General features: G+C 41.8%; 1 protein-coding gene across 4 annotated transcripts in view; it reads right to left on the reverse strand.

Annotated features, from left to right (window-relative positions):
• epha7 (eph receptor A7) overlaps window positions 1-21760 on the reverse strand; it is a 147504-nt gene that overhangs the window by 107606 nt on the left and 18138 nt on the right. For all 4 annotated transcript variants that reach the window (XM_075459699.1, XM_075459698.1, XM_075459697.1 and 1 more), the window contains exons 4-5: window positions 16323-16478; window positions 6140-6475 (exon numbers count right to left, since the gene is read on the reverse strand). In XM_075459699.1, coding sequence (XP_075315814.1) covers window positions 6140-6475; window positions 16323-16478 — 492 coding nt within the window. The remainder of the gene's footprint in view (window positions 1-6139; window positions 6476-16322; window positions 16479-21760) is intronic.

The following is a 21760-nucleotide window of genomic DNA, read 5'->3' on the forward strand; positions in this document are numbered from 1 at the left end:
GAGCAGACGCCAAACAGACTCAGGTCGGCTTTACCATCATGGAGCTTTCGCATCAGACTGTTGCTTAGAAGTCCATCTGACTGATATCATTTATCAACTTTGGTGACAAACTGTTCCCTGACCAATCAGACAGTCAGACATTATTTTCTTCTTCTCTGCTCGTATCCATAACGCTCAATCCATCTGCTTATTTTCTGCTTATTTTGACTAAGACGTTCAGTTAAATTTGTAACGATCCACTCATGTCTAAATTACATTGTAACAAGCAGGCAGAAAAAGCTTGTGATGTTCAGTAATCTTTACATGTCTCTTAAAGGTCTTACAAAAAGACAAAGGCTGTGTTCGAAACCGCATACTTCTCCTACTACTCCTACTACTCATACTAACTTTAACTTTTTTAAGTTCCCAGATGCATATTAGATTCTCCGAAATGTTGAGTATTCATCATGAGGTTACTACTCATAGTCAAACTACCCAAGATGCAACGTAACTTGACGTCGCCAATCGTCATTTCCTGTCAAAACGGCAGTTTCAAGCTAGCTACAATGAGGGTAGGTTCACTTCCTGTTTTCAAAACAAAAGCACCAATTGTATCGTAATGGCTTTCCCTATGATAAAAGGCAACGGGTATTTTATTTTGTGAAAATAACCGGAAGTGCGGCTAGCTTTAGTAGCGCCGAATTCGTGGGAAGAAAATTGTAAATAGTCGGTATTTTGTCAGATTTTCAACACGTTGGCGATCTAAACGACTACTTTCTCACCTGAAAATGTTTCAAATGTTGCTAAAGTTATATATTTACGGAGTTTATAGCCCGAGCCGAAATCAGCTTCAGGCCGGCTGACTTCGGCTCAGGCAGGAGCGAAGTGCATTGTGGGTAAACGCTCTGCATACTGTCTGATCGATGAGTATGCCGTTTGCAAGTATGTAGTATGTAGTAGGTGGTTTCGAACACAGCCAAAGTCAACTTACCAACCTCACTGACTTTGGATTTTATTCTATTCCTTAAAACACAAAAAATACAAGAAGAAAAAAAACAATCAAATCAATTTCCACACGAGCTTATTAATTCTTTATACTGTCCTTACTGCTTCTTGGTTACACATACAGCCTCTTTCCCTGGTCTGAAGCTGAATGTGCAGCGTCAGCATCGGTACACAAACACAGGCCCTTGAGCCTTTCCCATAACAATGTTCCATCCAGTTCTGTGCCCCGTCCCAAAGGGGATCTTCTGCTTCAGCACTGTGAACACCAGCCTGAATAAATATCAATTATAATCTTATGAGCAATGCTCTCACACAGGTGTGCTGGAAGAACAAAAGGCATGGTTTATGAGTGGGCTTCAAAAAAGCCAAAGCAGGAAGGACCTATGAGGGCCTCCGAGGTTGGCTCTGCCACACTGTCACGCACAATGAGGTGCTGATCAAAACCTGCTTTTAACGTCCAGCACAGGGTGACGGCAACAAATCCACAATATTGTGACTTCTATTCAACTGCAGTAAGGATGGAGCAGAGGAAATGAAGCTTCTGAACTTTGCGGTCTCTACTTAGAGTCATTTAAGATGGCGCTGAGAGGTAATTAGCTTTCTGGGAACAATAAGCACCTTCTGAAGTTCCAGCCTCACTCCAGACATTTCCTTTGGTTCAATCAGGGGAGGTAAGAATTGCTCATCAGATGAATCAGCATCTGCATGTTCACTCCCTCGGCCCCCACTATGAGCCTATGTTCATGCTGATCATCATTCAGAAGGTGGAGATAGGGAGAGAAGAGAGGGTTCCACTATTTTAAGGTTCTCTCAGTGCTCAGAACTTCAAGCGCCTTGTCATGCAGAGGTTAATCAGCTCTGAATGATCCACCATTAAAGCTTTGATAATGCAGTCGTTCTCTAATGAGTGGTCTTGCCTGCCCACCTTGAAAATCTTGTTTTAGGAATTTCTGACGTTCCAATTACAAAGCACTCAAGCATTCCCCTAAAGTCAGAAGAGTTGGATACAGTGCGGCTTCAGTGAGCAGGTCATGAGAATGGGAAGCGTTGGATGGGTTAAGCCTGATTCTTACTCGGCGCAAACGCGCAACTGTTCTGGCTCGAGAACCATTAATGACGTCATCGAAAGCGCCAGCCCCTTCACAGTTCCTTCAGCTCATAAGCGCAGTTTGCGCCGAGTATGCGTCACATTTGCAGTTCTCTCCAGACCAGCGGGCGTCACTGTTGAGGAAACAAGCTGAAAAGCATACGAAGAAAGCATACACAATGCCACCTGTGGTGTCACGTCAGCAGAGGCTGGCACATCTGATGCGGAATGAATTTACTCTGGGTGTAGAACTGTATATGTATCTCAGAGCTAAGCGGCTGCGGGAAAAACAGAAGAGAAGGTGGAATGTTCGTCCTTTGCAACAAGACGAACTTTGTCAAACGTTGTCCCAGTGTAACTCGTGTCGTACAGATGTTTGTAGAGGCGCACCCTCTCGGTCACCGCGGTCTCTGCAGTGTTCATGTTTCCTTTTTCTTGGTCAGCTGTTTCCGGTTGAGCACGCGCGAAGTCAGAAAAAAAGTTGTGTGCGCGCCCTTGCGCCGCGCGAGGATTTTTTAGCTTGCGACGGGGGGCGTGGCGGAATTTTGGGTCACGTGACCGTTTGCGCCATTTGCGACCAGCTAGTAAGAGCGAGGTTGCGCCGAGTAAGAATCAGGCTTTAGAGTTAGGGTTAGTGTAAAGGCGATGCTGACCTAATGCTGAAGCAAAGACACTTCTGGCTGTCAGAAATCTCCCGAGAGACACCTTAAATGTGCGATACGGTAAATATCTATCAAGGTCAATACAACGGTAATTGAGGGGAACAAAATCCAACTTTATCACAAGAAGATGTTTCCTACTGACAGTAGTTTCTTTAAACCATGAACAGTTGTTTTCTAAAAACTGAGCGTTTTTCTTTTTACTAGAATAATACCAACAAAACAATCCTTTACCTAAGAAATAGTGAGATTCGTCATCCTGACTCTGATTCTAGCTGTATAATTAGTGAAGTAGAGTAACAACAACAACAACAACAACAACAACAACAACAACAATCATCATCTGGCTTTTTTTAATTGAGTTTCTGTTTATAAATCAGACTAAACTCACTGTCATACAAAGACATTGTGGGATGCAGACGTTGGGGATGTGGGATGAATATCAAAGTCTTTTTTTAAATACATCACCAGCTTTCTAAACGCATATTAAACCTGTGCTGATTTCCTATTTGCATATTTTATGTATTCTTCCCAACACAGTCTTCTGCTATTCCAGCTTTCACATTAAAGGTATTATTCGGTTCTGTTGTGCGACCACTGAACAGATGGAGTGGGTCGCCTTGCCTTGAGGAGCCGTTCACCCCAAAGGAATCTGATCAGTCTGGCTCTCAAAGAAGACTTTCAGCATCGCATCAAGGTCTAAATACTGTTTGGGAGGCTATTCCACATCCAACTATAAAACGCATGAAACATTGAAGAATACTTCAATGATTTCATTAGATATTGACAGTAACTATTAAATATACAAAAATAGAAAATGATGCGCTACCTGATCCAAGGCGGGCCGGCCCTGCTGATTATAGTGTTCCAGCATGCTAAATGCTGCCACTTAGTCAAAATGATTAACATGACACAGTCTTGGCCAAGCATGCCTCTCTCTCACTGTAGATAATGGCTTCATATTCCAGTAGGTTATCTGGGTGATAGTGTATTGTCAACATGCCATGTATAATTTGAACAGACTCAGAAGGAGCGTGTGGTAATTGTTTGGCTTCTGTGTTTTCTTCTGCAGGCCATCTTTGAACCAAACAAGTGGAACAAACTGCCAGTGGAGATTAAACTTTCACCAAATGGAGACATTTTTAAATCCAGGTTAAAAACATTTCTTTTCTCATGTGTCTAAGCATGAAATCTGCACGATAACTTTAAACTTTTCTGGACTGTTGCTTTTTTTAAATTTTTATTTATTTTTATTTTTTTACTGTTGCTTGTTTTTAAATTCATTTAAATGATTTTATTTGTTTCTCTTTATATTCTTTTATGTATTTTTAATGCTTCTTACACTCCCTGCTGCAATGCTTTTATTTCATGTGAAGCACTTTGAATTGTTTTGTACATGAAATGTGCTATGCAAATAAATTTGATTTGATTTGATTTGATCTTTCTCCTGGCAACCTTGTGTCCCTGACCATACAACCCTGTGACACATTCCAGCTTTGTCAGGATTTCTGTCGTATTCCACGTATATTTGCTCAGTTCATCCCCCCATCCTTCAATCAGCCTTTACCACAAACATATAGAAAACATCTAGAAAACTGAGATAAATCATGTCACAACTAGCAACTGCAGCACACACCTCAAAGTATCATTCTGAAACCACACGTTAGAGCACATTGCAAAGGACACGTGCAATTATCTAAAGAGAGACGGTACAAGCCGAGAAGCTACTATAAAGCTTTAATCCTCCTTCTCTTTACCACCAGAGCCTGTGCAGTCTTTTGGGTCAACTCTGTTTCATGGATGCTCAAGCATGAAAGGGGAATACTGTTGGGTGGATCCATAGAAATAATGAATAAAAAGGTTGTAGAGTTTGTCACAACAAAACAAAACATTTTAATTACGACAAATTTCTGCATGGCTGAGCTGTAAACACACTATGAGCTCTTCAGGTACCACTGGGAGTCTGCATCACGGCTAAGCAAATAATGTTTTCCATTGCATCGCTTAAATACATTTTCAATTCAATTAGGCAATGTGAAGAGTGGAAATATGGATCATATCGGGCTATGCCCATTAATGTTGATGGAGATTATTGTGGAGAAGTTTTCAAAATCAAACTGTAAATTGCCATGGTGCAATGTCTGATTTTACCATGGTGAGTGATGCTCTAAATTCATGCTAACATACATCCCAGCCTGTGAACTGTGGAAGAAAGGTCTGACTGAACCATCATCTGTTTTCAGCTGTAAGAAAATAGCTCAGGAATAAGGAAGTCTGGCATGGATTTACTTTTTGTACCAAGACAACTCCCGTGTCATTCCTAAACTGAAGTAAGACCTTGGCTAGCACACTATTAAATCCATCCAGGAGTCGTTTTTTTTACCCCCTTCTTCCTATCACCAGGCGGCTGAAGCCTTTCCCAGCTACCACTGGGCAAAAAGCAAGGCACAGTCCTCACCGGAGACAAATGAGACAAAAAACTATGTGGGCTCACACTCACTACTGTGGTCCATTCAGAATCAGCAGTCCAATATACGGTAACATACATGTTTTGGAAAATAGGAGGAAAGCGGGAGAAAATGCAAACTTCCCACAGAAAGATTCAAACCAGGAACCTTTTAGCTGAAAGTTTTTACCGTTACACTGAGTGCAGGCCCAATCACTGGATTCAGGAACTGTTTCATGTTAAAAAAAAAAAGACGAGCACTGTGTTCCCTTCTGCCTTGAAGCTGGTCGACTCTCAATTCATCTCCACAGTTATACACAGTTCTATCCATTTAACCTTGTAGCACCCAAGCATATGAATAATCATTGAAAAAAATCATTTTGGCTCTTCTTGCATCTTTTTGGGTGGGAATACATTTTTGGAATTTTTGGAATTGGGCTATTTTTGATCATTTTAGGCAATGTTGCATATTTGCAACTGTGGGCTTTCCTGATTCATTTTGTAATAATACAATTTGGAGACCTGACCTCCCATTACCGCTGTGAAAGGTGGACAAAGCAGACCACACCAAACGAGACCAGAACCAACTAGAACAGACCACCGCAAAGCAGAGTGTAATTCACTGACCCAAGAAAATGATTGCTGTGACAACTGTCGGCACATAAAATGTAATGTAAAAAAATATTACACATGAATGTAAATAATGTATGTAAATGAAAAAAATCAAATAATGTAAATAAATAAAAAACTTGTTGCATATCTGCAACTGTGGGTGCTAGAAGGTTAAGTCTTGTTTAACTCTTTTTCAAGTGACAAAGTGTATTTCCTAAAAATGACAAACAAGATAAATTCCAAGGTCCACTCTTTCCGGCAAAGTGTTTGCATTTCCATCTACACAACAAAAAGCACAGAAGAAGAATCCACATCTTAAAAAAAAAAAACATTTGATGTGAAAATCCTTACCTGCTTGGCCTGTAGCGATGCTAACAGCTGCAAACAGCCTCTGTGTGCGGCTCATGTCCGAAACCCCGTTAACAGCCTCCACCTCAAAGGTGTAGTTAGCGTGGGCGAGCAGGTCCATGATGGTCACATCAGTCTCCACTAATCCCGACTGTGCAGGGGAGTATCCCACATTCGGACCGCACGGTACACATTCCTCAGGCTCCCAGGTGCAGCGCCTGCATATGACCCTGTAAGTGACATCATTGCGACCCCCGGTGTCCGCTGGTGGGCTCCACTCCAGGACAACGGTGGTCTGGTTGATGTTGTAGACCAGGTTCTGTGGCGCAGATGGAGGTCCTGTCAGAGGTGGACACAGAGGAAGCCCAAAATTAGATAACAAAAAAAAGTGACAGGCCAGTGTGTGCATGGACCGGATCTGCGCTTCACTGGAGAAAAAGAAAGGTACATGACATGCCAGCCCCAGCCTCAGAGCCCAGCACTGACACTCAATTATAATAAGAATCGCAAGCAGGAATGAATGGTGCAGCTACACCGACAGAAAGTGAGCGGTGGGGATTATTCCAGAAACACTTTTATCTGACTGTTTTTGTTTTGTCTTGTTCATTGCTCCATTAGTATTTCTTATACTGAAAGGTTTCTCAGTGAAATAGATCATGAAATCATACACTGTGACATCTCTTTAAAAGGAGCATTTGCATGGTCTCGCTTTTACATTCAACAATGGAACTGAACTCATAATTATGAGTTTCTGTTCACAAGAATAAAATGATGGATTTATCAGCACAGATTCCTCCATGACTGGTAAGCCTTGAAAACAGTACAGGCAGAAACAAAGTTTTATTGTTGGCTCATAGATTTTAAGCGCTAAATTGAATGCATATTTACATTTTTACAGTTTACTGGCTTTTAAACTGAGCCCCAAAAAAAAGGCTTCTGAAAAGCAGTGAGAGCACACTAAAAGAAGAGAAATTTCCACAGAGCTGATGGAGACCATATGATACGTATCAGCCCTGTTGTTGTAATTTGATGTTTGTTTGTCAACCAGTGATCTTTTCACAATTTCAAACATGAAAATAGTAAAAGCAGCTCCCGAGAGTTGAATTCTCCACTAACTTACTGCTCTTTCAGTGTCCTCAGGCTTGCAAACACAGCTGGCGACTCATCCAGATGGAGAATGGACTTTGTTTGAATTGTAACAGTTAACAACATCAAATCTGCATCTGCTGTGGAAACGACGGAGACGTACGAATGCTGAGCAGCAAATTAGATGCCGAAGTTAGTTTTCTGTCTCTTAGCTTATGCATCCGTCTCAGCCACAGACGAAGGCTTTACTGGGTATCCTGGAGAAGATAAATCATGTAGACAGCAGTAGACTTAAAGCTAATGTCTCCCACAGAAGGGATAAACACAATGCTAACTTAATCATCACGACCCCGTTACTTTCATAAACCTGCTCAGTGATCTCAAACGTGCACAGCACCTCAGACCATTGAGGGTTCACATAATGACAAACGGATCTCAGACATGTGACATTAAACTGAGTAACAGTTTGCTGCTTTCATCTTCGGCTTTTAGGGCTAAGATGTTGATAGAAATAAACTTTGTTTGTTTCTTTATTTGTTTCAAATCTGTATACAGAATAGAGTTTCACAATTAGCTACAATGCTGCAATTTGAAAAGGGGATGGAGGAAGCTTTGCTTTTAATATTCCAACCCCTCACTCAACCGCTCACAACAAAACAAACATAAAAACACAATTCACTACAATAACTCTCAACACAAACGCAGGACAAAGACAGAGACACAGACAGGCCCAGACAAACTCCAACCCTACACCCCTCTCCCCACAGAATATACATGTTTATTTACATATACATACACACATATGTATACACATACACATATACACACACATAACTACACAAAATCTGTATATTAAGAAAAAATAATAATAATTTAATAATAATAAATAAAAAAAATAGAGAACATGTCACATCATACTACATCAGTAGTGGTAGTTGTAGCTGCAAGAGTAGTAGTAGTAGTTAATTATTTTTTTTTTAATTATAATAATAAAATGAAAAATAAAACTACCAATAGTTAATACAATAGGTTTTTGGGCATCAGTCACTCTCCTCCTGGTATTTCCTCATCACCTTTCTTTTGAACATTATTTTAAACTTTACCAAATTTGTACAGGTTTTTGTTTCTCCCAAACTCTCCCAAATGTGGATAAGATGAGGGAATCTGGGGAGGAGCTTTGCAACTCATTCAATTTGTCACATTGACTAACAAAATACATCATGTATATGCTATATACTGTATATAAAACTTCTATCACAGCAGTCTGCTTCATTATTACAGCTTTTATCTGTTTTTTTTCCTGTTTAGAAACAAGGACGAAACAGAGACATTCATATTGATGATTGCTGGGTAAGATGAGAGACGGACAGCGGACAGGTGAGATGAAAGAGCCACCTGTGGCAGGTGAAGTGGAAAGGACTGACTGCCAATAGCGCCACTCGACTTCTGCGCTGCCATTGACCCTCAGCCCACCCTCTCCATCCTCCTTGTGTACAAAGGGACCCTATGACTCAATTTATACCCATTTAGAAACACATGTGCACCCATTGTTCAACCCCTCCAGCACAAAGCACTGGGATGTTGACTCTGCTGTTTCTGCGTTGAAAAAAAGACGCTTGTGCCACACTTATTCAGCTGCCACAGATCAAAGCGCTGTTTCCTCTGCAACAAGAGGGGAAAGATAAATGGATGAGACCCGTGCTGGATCAGACTGATCCTGAAGTAGTCCTTTTCACACAAATATTGCACTACAAAGTAGCAAAGAAAGATGTCCGCATTTCTCAGGCATGGTTTACCTTTGATAGAGTCGGTGGCTTCACACCGCAACAAAAAAGAAAAATCCAATTACTAAAAATGGACTTTAAAATACATGTTTAGCATGTTAGCAGGACTGAAAGTGTACGAAATCCCATTTTCCTATGAGGAGTTGAGTCCAGCTGTTTAACCTTGTAGCACCCACAGTTGCAGATATGCAACATTACATTATTTATTTACATTATATTTTTATTTACATTACATTATTTGATTTTTTTAAATTTACATACATTATTTACATTCATGTGTAATATTTTTTTACATTACATTTTATGTGCCGACAGTTGTCACAGCAATCATTTTCTTGGCTCAGTGAATTACACTCTGCTTTGCGGTGGTCTGTTCTAGTTGGTTCTGCTCTCGTTTGGTGTGGTCTGCTTTGTCCACCTTTCACAGCGCTAATGGGAGGTCAGGTCTCCAAATTGTATTATTATGATTATTTTTTTGCATTTTTTTATTAGCTTCATGTGCACATTATTTATTTACATTACATTATTTAAATTCATGTGTACGTTTTTATTTACATTACATTACATTTTTTGCATTTTATATGTGCTTCACTTTTTCACAACAAAGATCTGTGAAATCTGTTTGATTTGTTGTTGAATGGAAAGTTTATGATGGTTGCGTTCCGCACTTTGTATTAAGAATGTTCAATAAAGGTCTATTATATACATTTTATTGTGGTAGCAGCAGTTACTGGTGAACTTTCACTATACCTTTTTTGCCAAATGATCTGCAGAGAATGACTTGGTTTTGTGAACAAAATTAATCAGGAAAGCCCACAGCTGCAAATATGCAACATTGCCTAAAATGATCAAAAATAGCCCAATTCCAAAAAGTCCAAAAATATTGGTTTATTCCCACCCAAAATTATTTTTTTCAATGATTATTCATATGCTTGGGTGCTACAAGGTTAAAAGGACAATTGTGTACCTATTTGTAAAAATGAAATGCAGAAATAAACAAGTAAAGCATTCCCCACTCGACATGGCACCACTTTGTCGTCAGATACATTGTGTTCCAGCCTCGCTGAGCTTAACAGTTGCCTGACTGAGCTGTGCATGGAAACATGCGGGATCAGAAGAAGGAGCAGAACATCGGTGTGCAAAGCGGGGTGCCCTCCGCTGTTCCAGTCTGTATCTCTTCTGCAGGCTTAGAGGTGCAACAACGTGAGGAGCCATTCCACCTCCAGCATGCTTAAAAACAGAGCATCCGGGTACGAGAAAGTCCCAGCAGTCCCAGCAGTCCCAGCAGTCCCAGCAGTCCCAGCAGTACTGCCTCGGAGCTGAAGTGTGAGAGAAGCTCGTCTCTGGCCATCTTTTACAGATGCACTCTGTACCACAAGCATCGTCTTTCTTCTTTTAAGGCGTCAGTGTGCTTAAAAGGGTGTCGTTCTTATCAGCTAACATGTTTCGTGGTTAAGCCGGTCTGAAAGCATGAAGTATGCTATGGTTCAGAAGGATAGCAGCCATATTCAGCCATATTCCCACAGCCAGAAGGTTTTTTAACAGGGACTGCTGAGTTCTTCTCAAATTGATTTATTGATTTTTTTATTTTTTTATTTAGTCATTTATTATTATTATTATTATTATTATTATTATTATTATTAGTTATTCGTAGTATTTTTATTAGAATTGGTATTATCATTGTTGTTGTTAATATTAATAATTTTTTGTGAGCTACTTGACTAATTTGAATTTTCCTATTCCTTCCTATTCCTATGCTTTCAATGTGATTTGTGTGCATGTTTGTATTTTATGTCAATCTACCAAGGACACACAAAAAAACGTTCTTGGAGAGAGAGAAAGGCAGAGAGAGACACAGGCCAGTCGTCTGCTCTGCCTTTGCATCTCTTTGCTTCTCTGAATCTGCTCCGTCTAGAATATGAAACTCTTCTTCACCTGCAGCACATCCGGAGCTGTCGTCTGTCTGTCTGTCTGTCTGTCTGTCTGTCTGTCTGCTCAGGGGCTTGCCGCGCTCCTCTTCTTTTTTAACATTTCTGTCTCTTCCTCGCCCACTCTTATCTTTTCGTGTCCTCTCAACTCACCCCTCCTCCTCCTCTAGTTTCATTTCACGGATTAAGGCTGCCAGAGCCCCCACAGCCTGAAATGTCTCAATCACTTGCTAGCTTTCCTCCAGCTCTGCGACTGTGACCAGGCATTGGTGATCATGTCTGTGTGAGGTTTTTTTTGCTGTTGTGCATAAATGTGGAATTTGTGCATGCACGCTTCACATCTGCATGCTCACACGGCACAAACTCTAAAGCAGAATTGGTGATTTTTGTAGAATAAAGAGCCATAGGTAAAAAGCGTGAGAAAAGGGTTGCAGCGGGGCAAACGTATCAACCACAACCACGTCCTAATAATCTACCGTATAGAAGACATAGTAGCGGCTAGTTGTTAGGTCATGTTTCAGGGCCCATCTCCACTCTTTGTACAGTTGTAAGACCTGAGTAAATCCAGTCTTAAGAGAGAAGAATCTGCTGTTTATCAGCCCTGAGAGGTGCTTGGAGCTAACTTAACCCTCCTATTAGCTGGCTGTGCTCTAATTGGAGAGTGGTGGGGAGAGGGGCAGCAGGGGTGAATGGTATTCAAATTGCCCATGAGGTAATCCTCTCTCTACAAATGTGTGTTGTGACCCCGCGACCTCACCTCTAATGATGTGGCTGCGGCGGAGCCGAAAAAAGGGAAGATGTGCGGGAGAGAAAAGAGCTTTGCCAGGAGTTTCTTCATTCTTTTTGAAAGAATTGCCAACTGTTGTCAATATGGTGGCCAAAAACTTGGATTCTACTGCAATACCACACTAAATCCAAGTTTGACTTTGCTGCTCTTACACAGCGTTGCTACAAGCTGAAATCCATTTCAGCCTCAGTCTCTGGAGTTTACACCATGGCGCAAGGACAGGAATTGAATATATACAAAGCTTAAAATCAGTAACCAAGAACGATACCCACGTATATGTATATATACGTGTCTCAGCTGCATGAGCCAACACCTGAAGCCACTCACTGGAGTGTTGCAATGTGTGCAGAAAATGCTGGAATAAATGTCTTTGTGCAGCTCCACCATGCTTTGCCTTGCATGGCCATGCAGGGACCAGTGATTCTACGGCATAATCTTGTTTGGAGTGCACGAGCTTTATTTGCATGTTCTCAAATAATTATAGCATGGATGCAAAAAAACATAGTGATTTACACTGACTTTACATGTGCATGACCGGGATGGGTAGAAAACCAATATGCACACACCATTGGATGCAAATATACGTTGAAAGCACATAATCTGATCATTTACTAAGTCAATTTAACACAATGTACGCTGAAAAAGACGGAGCATGTGTGTTTGGTGTGTTTTTCAGATGTTATACATGCTGTATTTTTACCTTCCTTTCCTACTATTTTGTGTGAGAATCCAAATTTCCCACAAATAACCCTGCCGGATATGTTTTTGCTACTGAATGACTCCTTCATTACTAAATGAAGCCACTTTCATTCAGAAAGGCTTTGTTTGTCTCATTTTGACCTTTGTGTTGGTTAACCCATTTCTGACCATATTAAATGCTGAAAGTAAAGTAAAGGAAGCAGTCGCACCATAACACAGGTTTAACACGTTTTAGACAGTTTTGGATGATTGTTTGAAATGTTTGAAAATGAAAGTACTTGAAAACATCTGGATGGCCCCAGCCAACTCTGCTACCCTGCATAAGTTAAAGCAGGTGAATGAATGAATGAATGAATGAATGAATGAATGAATGAATAGTTATTGGATTTTAATGAGCTTCTTTTCTTAGGTACCCTATGAAAACTTATTCTTTGAATTTGTGACACTGTATAAAGAATGCAAATTGAATTGAACTAATATGTGGTTCCTTGAGAAGACATTGTTGTGATTAGGTGCTATGTAATTAAAACTGAACTGAATTGAATTAAACACAGCCCGTCCACTCTGCTGCCTCCTTGCAACTCAGGGCTTGACGGATACTCTGACGGATACTCTGATTACTCTGACGGATACTCTGATTACTCTGACGGATACTCTGAAGGATACTCTGAAGGATACTCTGACGGATACTCTGACGGATACTCTGACGGATACTCTGATTACTCTGACGGATAATCTGTTGGATACTCTGAAGGATACTCTGACGGATACTCTGATTACTCTGACGGATACTCTGAAGGATACTCTGAAGGATACTCTGAAGGATACTCTGACGGATACTCTGACGGATACTCTGATGGATACTCTGACGGATGCATACTTGTTGAGGTGGCACATATATAAGGGGTGTGGCGGGGGGCTGGGTGAGGCAGATGACTGCTCACAAATGCCCCTTTCTGCCCCTGGCTTGCACCAACACTGCTCCCAGCTGTTACATGATTGATGACCAATTCCCTGACCTGTCAGCAACTTCAGTCTGTATCTTTCCTCCCAAAGACACACATCATGTTCACACATCGCTCATCTTCTCAGATATTTGCATATGAATTACATGGACAAACATTGAACAAACAAAAGCATTTCTTCCCTCCACCCCCCCCCAGCACATACCACATAGGAAACAATCTATTCAGAGCTCCGTTTTTGGCACGTCTTCTCTCATCTTTATTCAGCATGCGATTTGCTTTTCCAAATCCCTACGTAACATCTCCATCTTATGTCTTCTCAAATCTTCATTCAGATTAAGACACAGCCTTAATCTCTGTATGCCAGAGATCCATCTCACTATTTTTCTAAAGACTATGATGCGATTGCTATAACCTCCTATTTAAAAAAAATCTGTCAATCAAGCTACTAATTCAAGAAGTGCAAAATCATTTTCAATTCCTATTCTCTCCCTGGCTGGGTGAGACACAGAAGAAGGAAATCACAGCGACTGCTGCTCACACTGACTTAATCCAGCGATGGATGAGGAAATGTGCACACCGAAAGGAAAAACTGTGCTGGCTGAATAATTGCGAAGCTTTTCAAACGAGTTGAAAATACATATTTACATATAATGGTGTGGGGTCATCAAGTGTAAGACCCAAAGTTAATGAAAATGAATAATGGACGGTGTGCATTAGGCGACTTCAGTAATTACTGTACTGCTTGGGCAAGGTGATTATCCAGGAGGGAACAGCCAGAGGACGAGAGGGGGAACGTTGCCGTTCTCACCAACGCATGTGTGCGCTGCCCTTGATCAGAGGGAGATGCCAGAGTGAAGCGTTAACATCCGATTAGGATGGTTGGAGAAGTGAGTAATGGACCTGTCTTTCTGAGCAAGATCTGTTAAGTTGCCTCTCTGCTCCAGAGAGATTGGTGGTTTGTTGTCACTGGCCAGCTTCAAATTTGCTTAGCCTGAGTTATATCCTTGTCTGTGTCACAAGCCGGGAGGAACTCTTTAAAACGGACGCATACGGCTTTGGAAACTTTAACGTGCTCAAACTGAAGGCCTACAAAACACCTGGATGCATTTACAACCGGTCCACTGCCGTTGTTCAGTTATCTTTAAGATGTTCTTAACGCGGCATTACTAAAACACAGAAGACATTCTGCTGCTTCACACTGAACAAAGAGCAAAAATCATGTCCATTCTCTAACTGCAACAATCAAAAAGATAACACAACTAAATTCTTCTAATGCAGTGGCAATTCCTGCTTTCTTCTGCAACCTACTGACACAATAAAGTAAAGGAGCTCAGTGTGAGTATGCTGATTTGGGTGTTTTATTCCTCCTGAGCTGCGATTTCAGTGTGTTGAACACGGGACTGTGCCGCTTCAAAGACTGAATAATAAAAATAAATGGAATACATAACCATAGGTGTGCCTTATACTGTAGCATGGAGTGAACCACTTTACAGTGTAATGTAATCAGCTGTACCGAAAACTTGTGAATGGTTTTGGAAAAGCAGCTCTGAACCGTTTGAGCGCTTCCACACAAAAAAGGAAAGAGCTGACGAGCTAACACACTGAGTGAGCAGTTTGGGACACACCCAAATACTTCAAAGCCAGATTCCTCAGGCACAGCGAGAGGAACACAACAGCTGAAATGCAAAAAAAAAGCCTCTAAATAGAGATTTTCCATCTTTTATTTCTCTTTTTACTGCAGCCGTTTTCCCAAATGACATATTTTCACTTGCATAAAAACCACAAAGTGAAAAGAAAGAATCTGAGAAAAGGTGAAAACTGGAAGACCTCTGGCAGCGGGAACACACCTGTGTACAGTTTGTTCAAAAGATTTTGGGGCAGGCAGAAACAGACGTGTTGCTGCTGCAGAAATGCTCATAAAAAAAAAAACGTTTTTTTACATGGAACTCAACTTCAGCTCCAAACTCCAATTCATTAAATCCTCCCTTTGATTCTCTGAGTTAGTGCACAGACAAGCCAGTGCAACATTATACAATCCAAATGTTTGCATAATATCTCTCTGTGTCATGGACACATGCCCACCAACACACACACACACACACACCCTTACGTATGAGATGCTCTGAATTGGCCTATTTTATGTGAACTGGGAAAAAGCAGCATAGCTCAATGTGAGGCGTCAGCAGGCATATTTTTCCACATATGAATAAATGCTGTCGCTGCAAAATAAACGAGTGCAATGGGAAATTCTCCAATCGCTTTGATGGTTTTATCAGGAAAGGAATGACAGAAACGTGTTGTGGTTACACCACATGACACTTGAGGGCCTCTCCGTGTGTCCTGTGATACATTATCAACAGAGAGGCTTCATTTAGGGCTCCCGTTTACCTCCAGAGATAAAGCAGAGTGCTAACACGAGTTGCACTCCTCCATGCACAGTAGCTGATTGCAAAGGAACATAAAAAGGAAAAAATAGCACCAATTTGAAATAAACATGTTGAAGAATAGGATCTGGCAGCAAATGAGGCTAACCCATTCAGAGCGAACCCACCACCTTGTGTAAATAAAACATCAATGGCTGTCACAGAACTCTTACACTGAGCAGGACAAAGAAGCACCGCTGCGCGGCTGCTGCTGCGCGGCTGCTGCTGCTGACTGTAATTGCAATCTTTCAGACGGGAAATGGCAAATTGCTCCTCTCATCATTAGCAAGCAGCTAAGACAGAAAGCAGACACCCAAGCCTGCAAACATAATTATGATGACCGACTGGGAGGCAGAGGAGCTGCTATGGAACACATCTGGGGCTTTCATGAGAGCACTGCAGACCGACTGAGCAGGCCTGGATCGGGTTCTTTTCCTCCCTCACATGTGTAGGTGCTTAAAAAGCGAGTGATCTGTGCTGTGTTTACCTAGCAACGGCATGGTAGACTTACTTGTGCAAGCCACAGACGGAGGATCAGAGATGGCTCGGTAGTAGCCGTCTTCGCAGTCGCAGCGCCAGGAGCCCTCCCGGTCGTTGAAGCTGTGCGCCGGACAGCGGGAGCACTGCAGGTCCTGGGAGGAAGACTTGTAGAAACCACGTCCACACGCTGTGGAAAGCAAGGAAAAACATAAAGTCTAAAGACGAGCTACAATGGGCTATTTTCATCATCAATTACAAATCACTTCACCGTCTTTAGTAACTCATGAACGGTTACATCCACACAATAGCATCACAATATGACTAATTTCCCAAAGCCTGAGGTGAATGCCTTCATTTGTGATCTTAATTTGTTCAATCAACGACAAAAGCAGACAATAACAACAAATCCTCGCGTTCAATAGTGGAAAGGAACTATTAAATGCTATTTATGCTTTACAAATTACTTTAACAATGGCTGCCGAGTAGTGCTGATGGACTTGTCAGCTAAGCATTGCAGCTATAGATTTCAGACAAGCTGCATAAAATGGCCCGTTACTCGCTTTGCATCACATCCATATTTAAAATGGGCTTGTTATGTAATCTTATAGTGAAATTATTTACCTTTTAGTTCATCTAAATGTAAGAAAATGTCATTGGAAAAAAGCTTTATGTTCCTGATGACCACAGCCAGAATAACAGGCGGGCAGAGTGAGCGACTGTTGCGGCTGTGAATGGCTGAACCCTGCGTTGTCATACAGCCAATCAGCATTCACACATGTGAGAACTCAAACTTCTTCCTACTGTCAGGTCTAAATAACACTGTTGTTCGACTGAGCTGTGGGTCTGAGGGATCTGAGCCCGCAGTTCTCTTGTGGTGAGATCACATGCGTGACGTCGCTGACTTTGTGGAGCCGTTGAAACGATGTCACTCGTGTCCTTCACAGCTTTATCCAAACATACAGGAAGAGCCACTGTTCATGCAGTATTTGCTATCTACTATGCAATACTAGAAAACGTATATAGTTGTGTATTGACAACATGGAAAATATCCAAAGTAGGGCTGGGCAACGATTCAAATGTTTAATCTAATTAATCACATGATTTCCCTGATTAATCACGATTAATCGCATTTGTACGCAAAATCCAAAAATGAATTCAAAGTAGTGTATAGCCTTTAGCATTTAGCTTTATTTTAAATGTGCTCCCATATGAATGAAAGTGCCATAACATTTGTTGTGCAAACACACTTTTAACATCAGCATCTTTCTGTAGTTTTTATGTAGAAGCCTCGCTCCACTGTCTGTTTCCTTGAATGACTTGCTGCTATCAGTTGTGTGTTTTGCCTTTAAGTGATATTTTAGACTGGAACTACTACGCTGAGAAGACAATTCAACTTGGCAGTGTTTACAGATGACTTTGGTTCTGTCGACTCCGCCGTCTGGAAGAACTTTAAAATGAAAATGGCCGAGTAAAAGTTCCGTACCCTTCTCCATGTTTGGTGGATCCGCCGATTACTTTCTTTTCCTGTTCCCCAGCAGACAGCAACAGACTTTTACAATAATAAAATAAATAATAAAACAGGTGGTCGGTGGCGTAGTGGGTTGAGCAGACGCCCCATGTACAGAGGCTATAGTCCTCGCTGCAGCTGGCCCTGTGCTGCGTGTTGTTCCCCCTCTCTCAGCCCCCTGCTTCCTGTCTCTCTGAACTTTCCTATCCATTAAAGGCACAAAAGCTGTAAAAAAAAAAAAGGTTTTTTAATTAAAAAAATAAATAAATAAATAAAAATAAAACATGCGTTAATGCGCAATATAAATATTTCTCGGCGTTAAATAATTAATGCGTTAACGCGATATAACGAGTTAACTCACCCAGCCCTAATCCAAAGACATCTCGTCTTTGCAGTTAAAAGATCTGGGACTTCCAGATCAGAGTCCCAGTGTTGAGTGTCACCTGCGAGGCTCCCAGACATAACGGGGAAGCATGGGACGTCTTTCATTTCGACTTGTTCCGTGTTAAAAGTTTCACGGAAACTTTAAAAAAACGGGCCTTTACTGTCGTCATAGCTCCTCTGGCAAAGTGAGCGGGCAACTAATTCAAACATCAAAGCAACTTTCTGAAAGGATGAGTGTGTGACTTGGTTAGATAATCCCAACGTGACTATCCTTTCTGGCTAAATATGTAAATCTTATCGCTGAAAGTTTAACCGTCTCTGATCTGAAATTCAACAGATGTGTGCACTGCTGCCAGCCCTTTCTTCTGGTACACACTCGCTGAGCCAGGCTCACACAGGATCATATTCACTGATGAGCTCACCAGTCATTACAAATCACTGAATGTCTCGAGGTGATCTTAGTCCTGTGCAAACACAGCCTGAAAGAGTCCTCGCTTTCCACCTGGGTTCCCATCATAAAGAGGGCAAGACAGAACAAACCACTTTGTTCACATAGTGGTGCAGGCAGTATTTGATCGAACCTGCCCTCTCAGGGTTCATCAAGCAGCCTGAGCCATGAAACAGCAGCACAAATCTCACGCTAAAGCATTCGCCCAAGGAAGAATCCCAACCTGACGGGAAAATAACAAGACTGATGGCTCCTCGGGTCGGCTGAAGGGTCCGGCTTTCTCAGTCCTCTCTGTGAGAGGAAACATTCCCCACGCAGAGATAAACCTACGCACCAGCACATGGATCTCTCAACGTTAAATCAACCCAAAGCTGCTGATAAGACTAATCACAGGGGATTCATCACCATCTATGTGGACACAAAGTAGCTGAAGAATTATGTTCGTGAGCCCACAGAATCCCACAATCATACATTTATCATACATTTAAATCCATGTGACAAATAATGACCACATAAAAAAGGGGAGAGAAAAGCGATGATTCACAGTGATTCACAGTTAAGTGGGTAAACTACAGCGAGTAAGATTCTAGGTGGGACAGTTTTTGTCTGGATGTTGACTAATCCCCGCAGACTGGCTGTGTGTGTGTGTGTGTGTGTGTGTGTGTGAGAGAGAGAGAGAGAGTCTGGTGAAAAGCTGCAATCTAAGCTACATGATCTCCTACGCAATCAGCCAGATATCCATACACATCTCTGAATTTCTATGTATATAAACTATCCAAGTACAACAAATCCCTTCTTCATAAATCACTGGGGGGAAAGAACTGTAACTTTGATACAAGCTTCCCCCACTTCCTGATCCCAGTTTGGTTCTACTGTTCGTTTTTCTTTTTCCTTCCTCTCGCCGCCACCTTTTCAGTCAGATGAATCTGGGAATCTGAGTTTCTGGTTTGAACACTCGGCTGAGGTTCAGGGTTTCCCCATCTCAGCTACATGAAAGCCCTGTCATTCCCTATTTATCGCACTGCCTTGTGAAACAAGACCTTTTTTCCCAAGAAGACAAAACGACTTGATTCTATCTTTAATCTTTCTTTACATTTGTGAGAGTAATTGGAAACAGATCCACAAGGAGGCTGCAAGCCTGAACGCTGACTGTGCAAAACATCCACCCCAAACCCCACAAGCGCTGACTCATCATATTCAGCTGCTTTTCACCGTACCGTTCTGATGAGCGACGACACTCCTCAGACAGCAAAGTAAGCCACGTGTGGCGGCAGTATCTGACAGGTGTAAACAGGGCCACATAATGACGACGAAGGGCTTTCTCCAGCAGGTTCAAAAAGCGTCTGGATCCCTCTGCGGTCTCCCGCCACTCCGAGCTTTTTAACATTTTGAAAAGCCAGCGTGTCTGTTTGCCTTTGGGTTACAGAGAGCTCATCTGTTGGATGGGCGCTGTGCGAGGGGGGCAGCCCAGCTGGGACGGACGCTATTTCCCACCACAACCGCTGCGCCCGCAGATGACAATATCCACAGTGCACTTTAAGATGAGCAAAGGTTTTGAGAAAAGGGCTTTCCAAACTAAACATACATGAACAGGTATTTTGTAGCTCTCGCTTCTTCGGTTGGTTATGGTTATATATGCCGATCCTCCCTGAGTGCTGCTTTTAATACCCAACGCTGACTCTACAATTCCACAACCAGTCTCACCTTACGCTTTCTAAAAAGAGGAGTCAGTGTTCACAGGTAAAGCAGAAAAATTGATAAGAACTACACAGATACTGTTGTTTAACTCAAAGAGCTGCTGTTTTACACAACCACTGCTAACTTGGCAGAATAATAAGAAGTGTAACAGCGACATTTTGTTGGGAGAAAACTTTGACCAGGCAGCCGTGGCTAAGTGGTTAGAGTCGGTCATCCAATAACCAGAAAGTTGGTGGATCGATTTCAACTCTCACCACTCGAGAAAGATTGGTGGAACTGACAGCTGGAGGTGTCAGTCCACCTCGTGTCATAGCCGAGGTGCCCTCGAGCAAGGCACCGTACCCCCATGCTCCCTGGGTGCTGTGAATGGTTTTAGCCTTTAAGTAGATGGTAAATAATGCTGAGATTATTCATTTCACTTTTGCACAAAAAATAAATAGAAATTTTGGTATGTTGCAAATTTGCGACAACAGGCATAATGGTCAATAATAAGATAACAACAACGCAGTAATATAACAGTGAAAAAACAATGTTTTTTTATTCACCCTTTTTTTTTTTACATATTTATTTATGGTTCTGATAAGGTTCCTAGGTCCGTAGTGAATATGGACTTACCGGCATTGGGGGAATAAAGATGCTATCTCAGCTGGTTGATTGAGTCAAACGGTTTGTAGCATATATGCGATAATAGGCGTTAAGGGGTTAAAGATACAAATCATAGGTCTGAAAAGAGCTTCAGTGTATTCCAAAGGCATCTGTCCTTAATCCATGAGGCCAAATATTAAGTTTGTAGATGTTTTTACTATCGCAAAAAATAATAAGGCTTAAAGAGCTTATTACATTTATTCATCAGTGGCCATGTACAAAAACCAGAGCAGAAACATAGGTCTCATACTGTCTTCTTGTGCAAATGCACTTCGACCTATTCTGCTCACATTGCTCAGATACTAGCTCCTACAGTTTCCCTGCCTGAGCGCCTGTGTTTCTCGCCCTGTTGAAATTCACTGTTTCCATGTGAGTTTGGCACCAGCTAAACGAAAATGATACATAAAATCACGACTCCCTTTTTAGAACTCAAACATCATGCTTTTCTCCAATGACAACGTAAGTGTTTACCAGTGTGACCGACTGGGTTTGGCATCCGGAAATGTTTATGGAGCCAACAAGGCGGCAAATGAGGTCTGAAAAATCGCACGTCTGTATGACACAAGCAGCTAAGTGTTTCTGCAGCTCTCAGCACCACTGGCAGCGCATTGAGTGACAAGTACAAACACAGCCGTCCCAGCCCAACATTCCAGCCGCTGCTGCGGCACATGCACATGCTGCTGCTGTGTTCCCTGTTCCTGGCAACAGATGCTGGGCACACATTCTCAGTCCGGATAGGATGGAAGTGAGTGAGAGGTTTTTTTTAGTCAACTGTCCCCACAGCAAC

This window comes from Odontesthes bonariensis, chromosome 24 (genome assembly GCF_027942865.1).
Source record: "Odontesthes bonariensis isolate fOdoBon6 chromosome 24, fOdoBon6.hap1, whole genome shotgun sequence".
NCBI classification, from domain to species: domain Eukaryota; kingdom Metazoa; phylum Chordata; class Actinopteri; order Atheriniformes; family Atherinopsidae; genus Odontesthes; species Odontesthes bonariensis.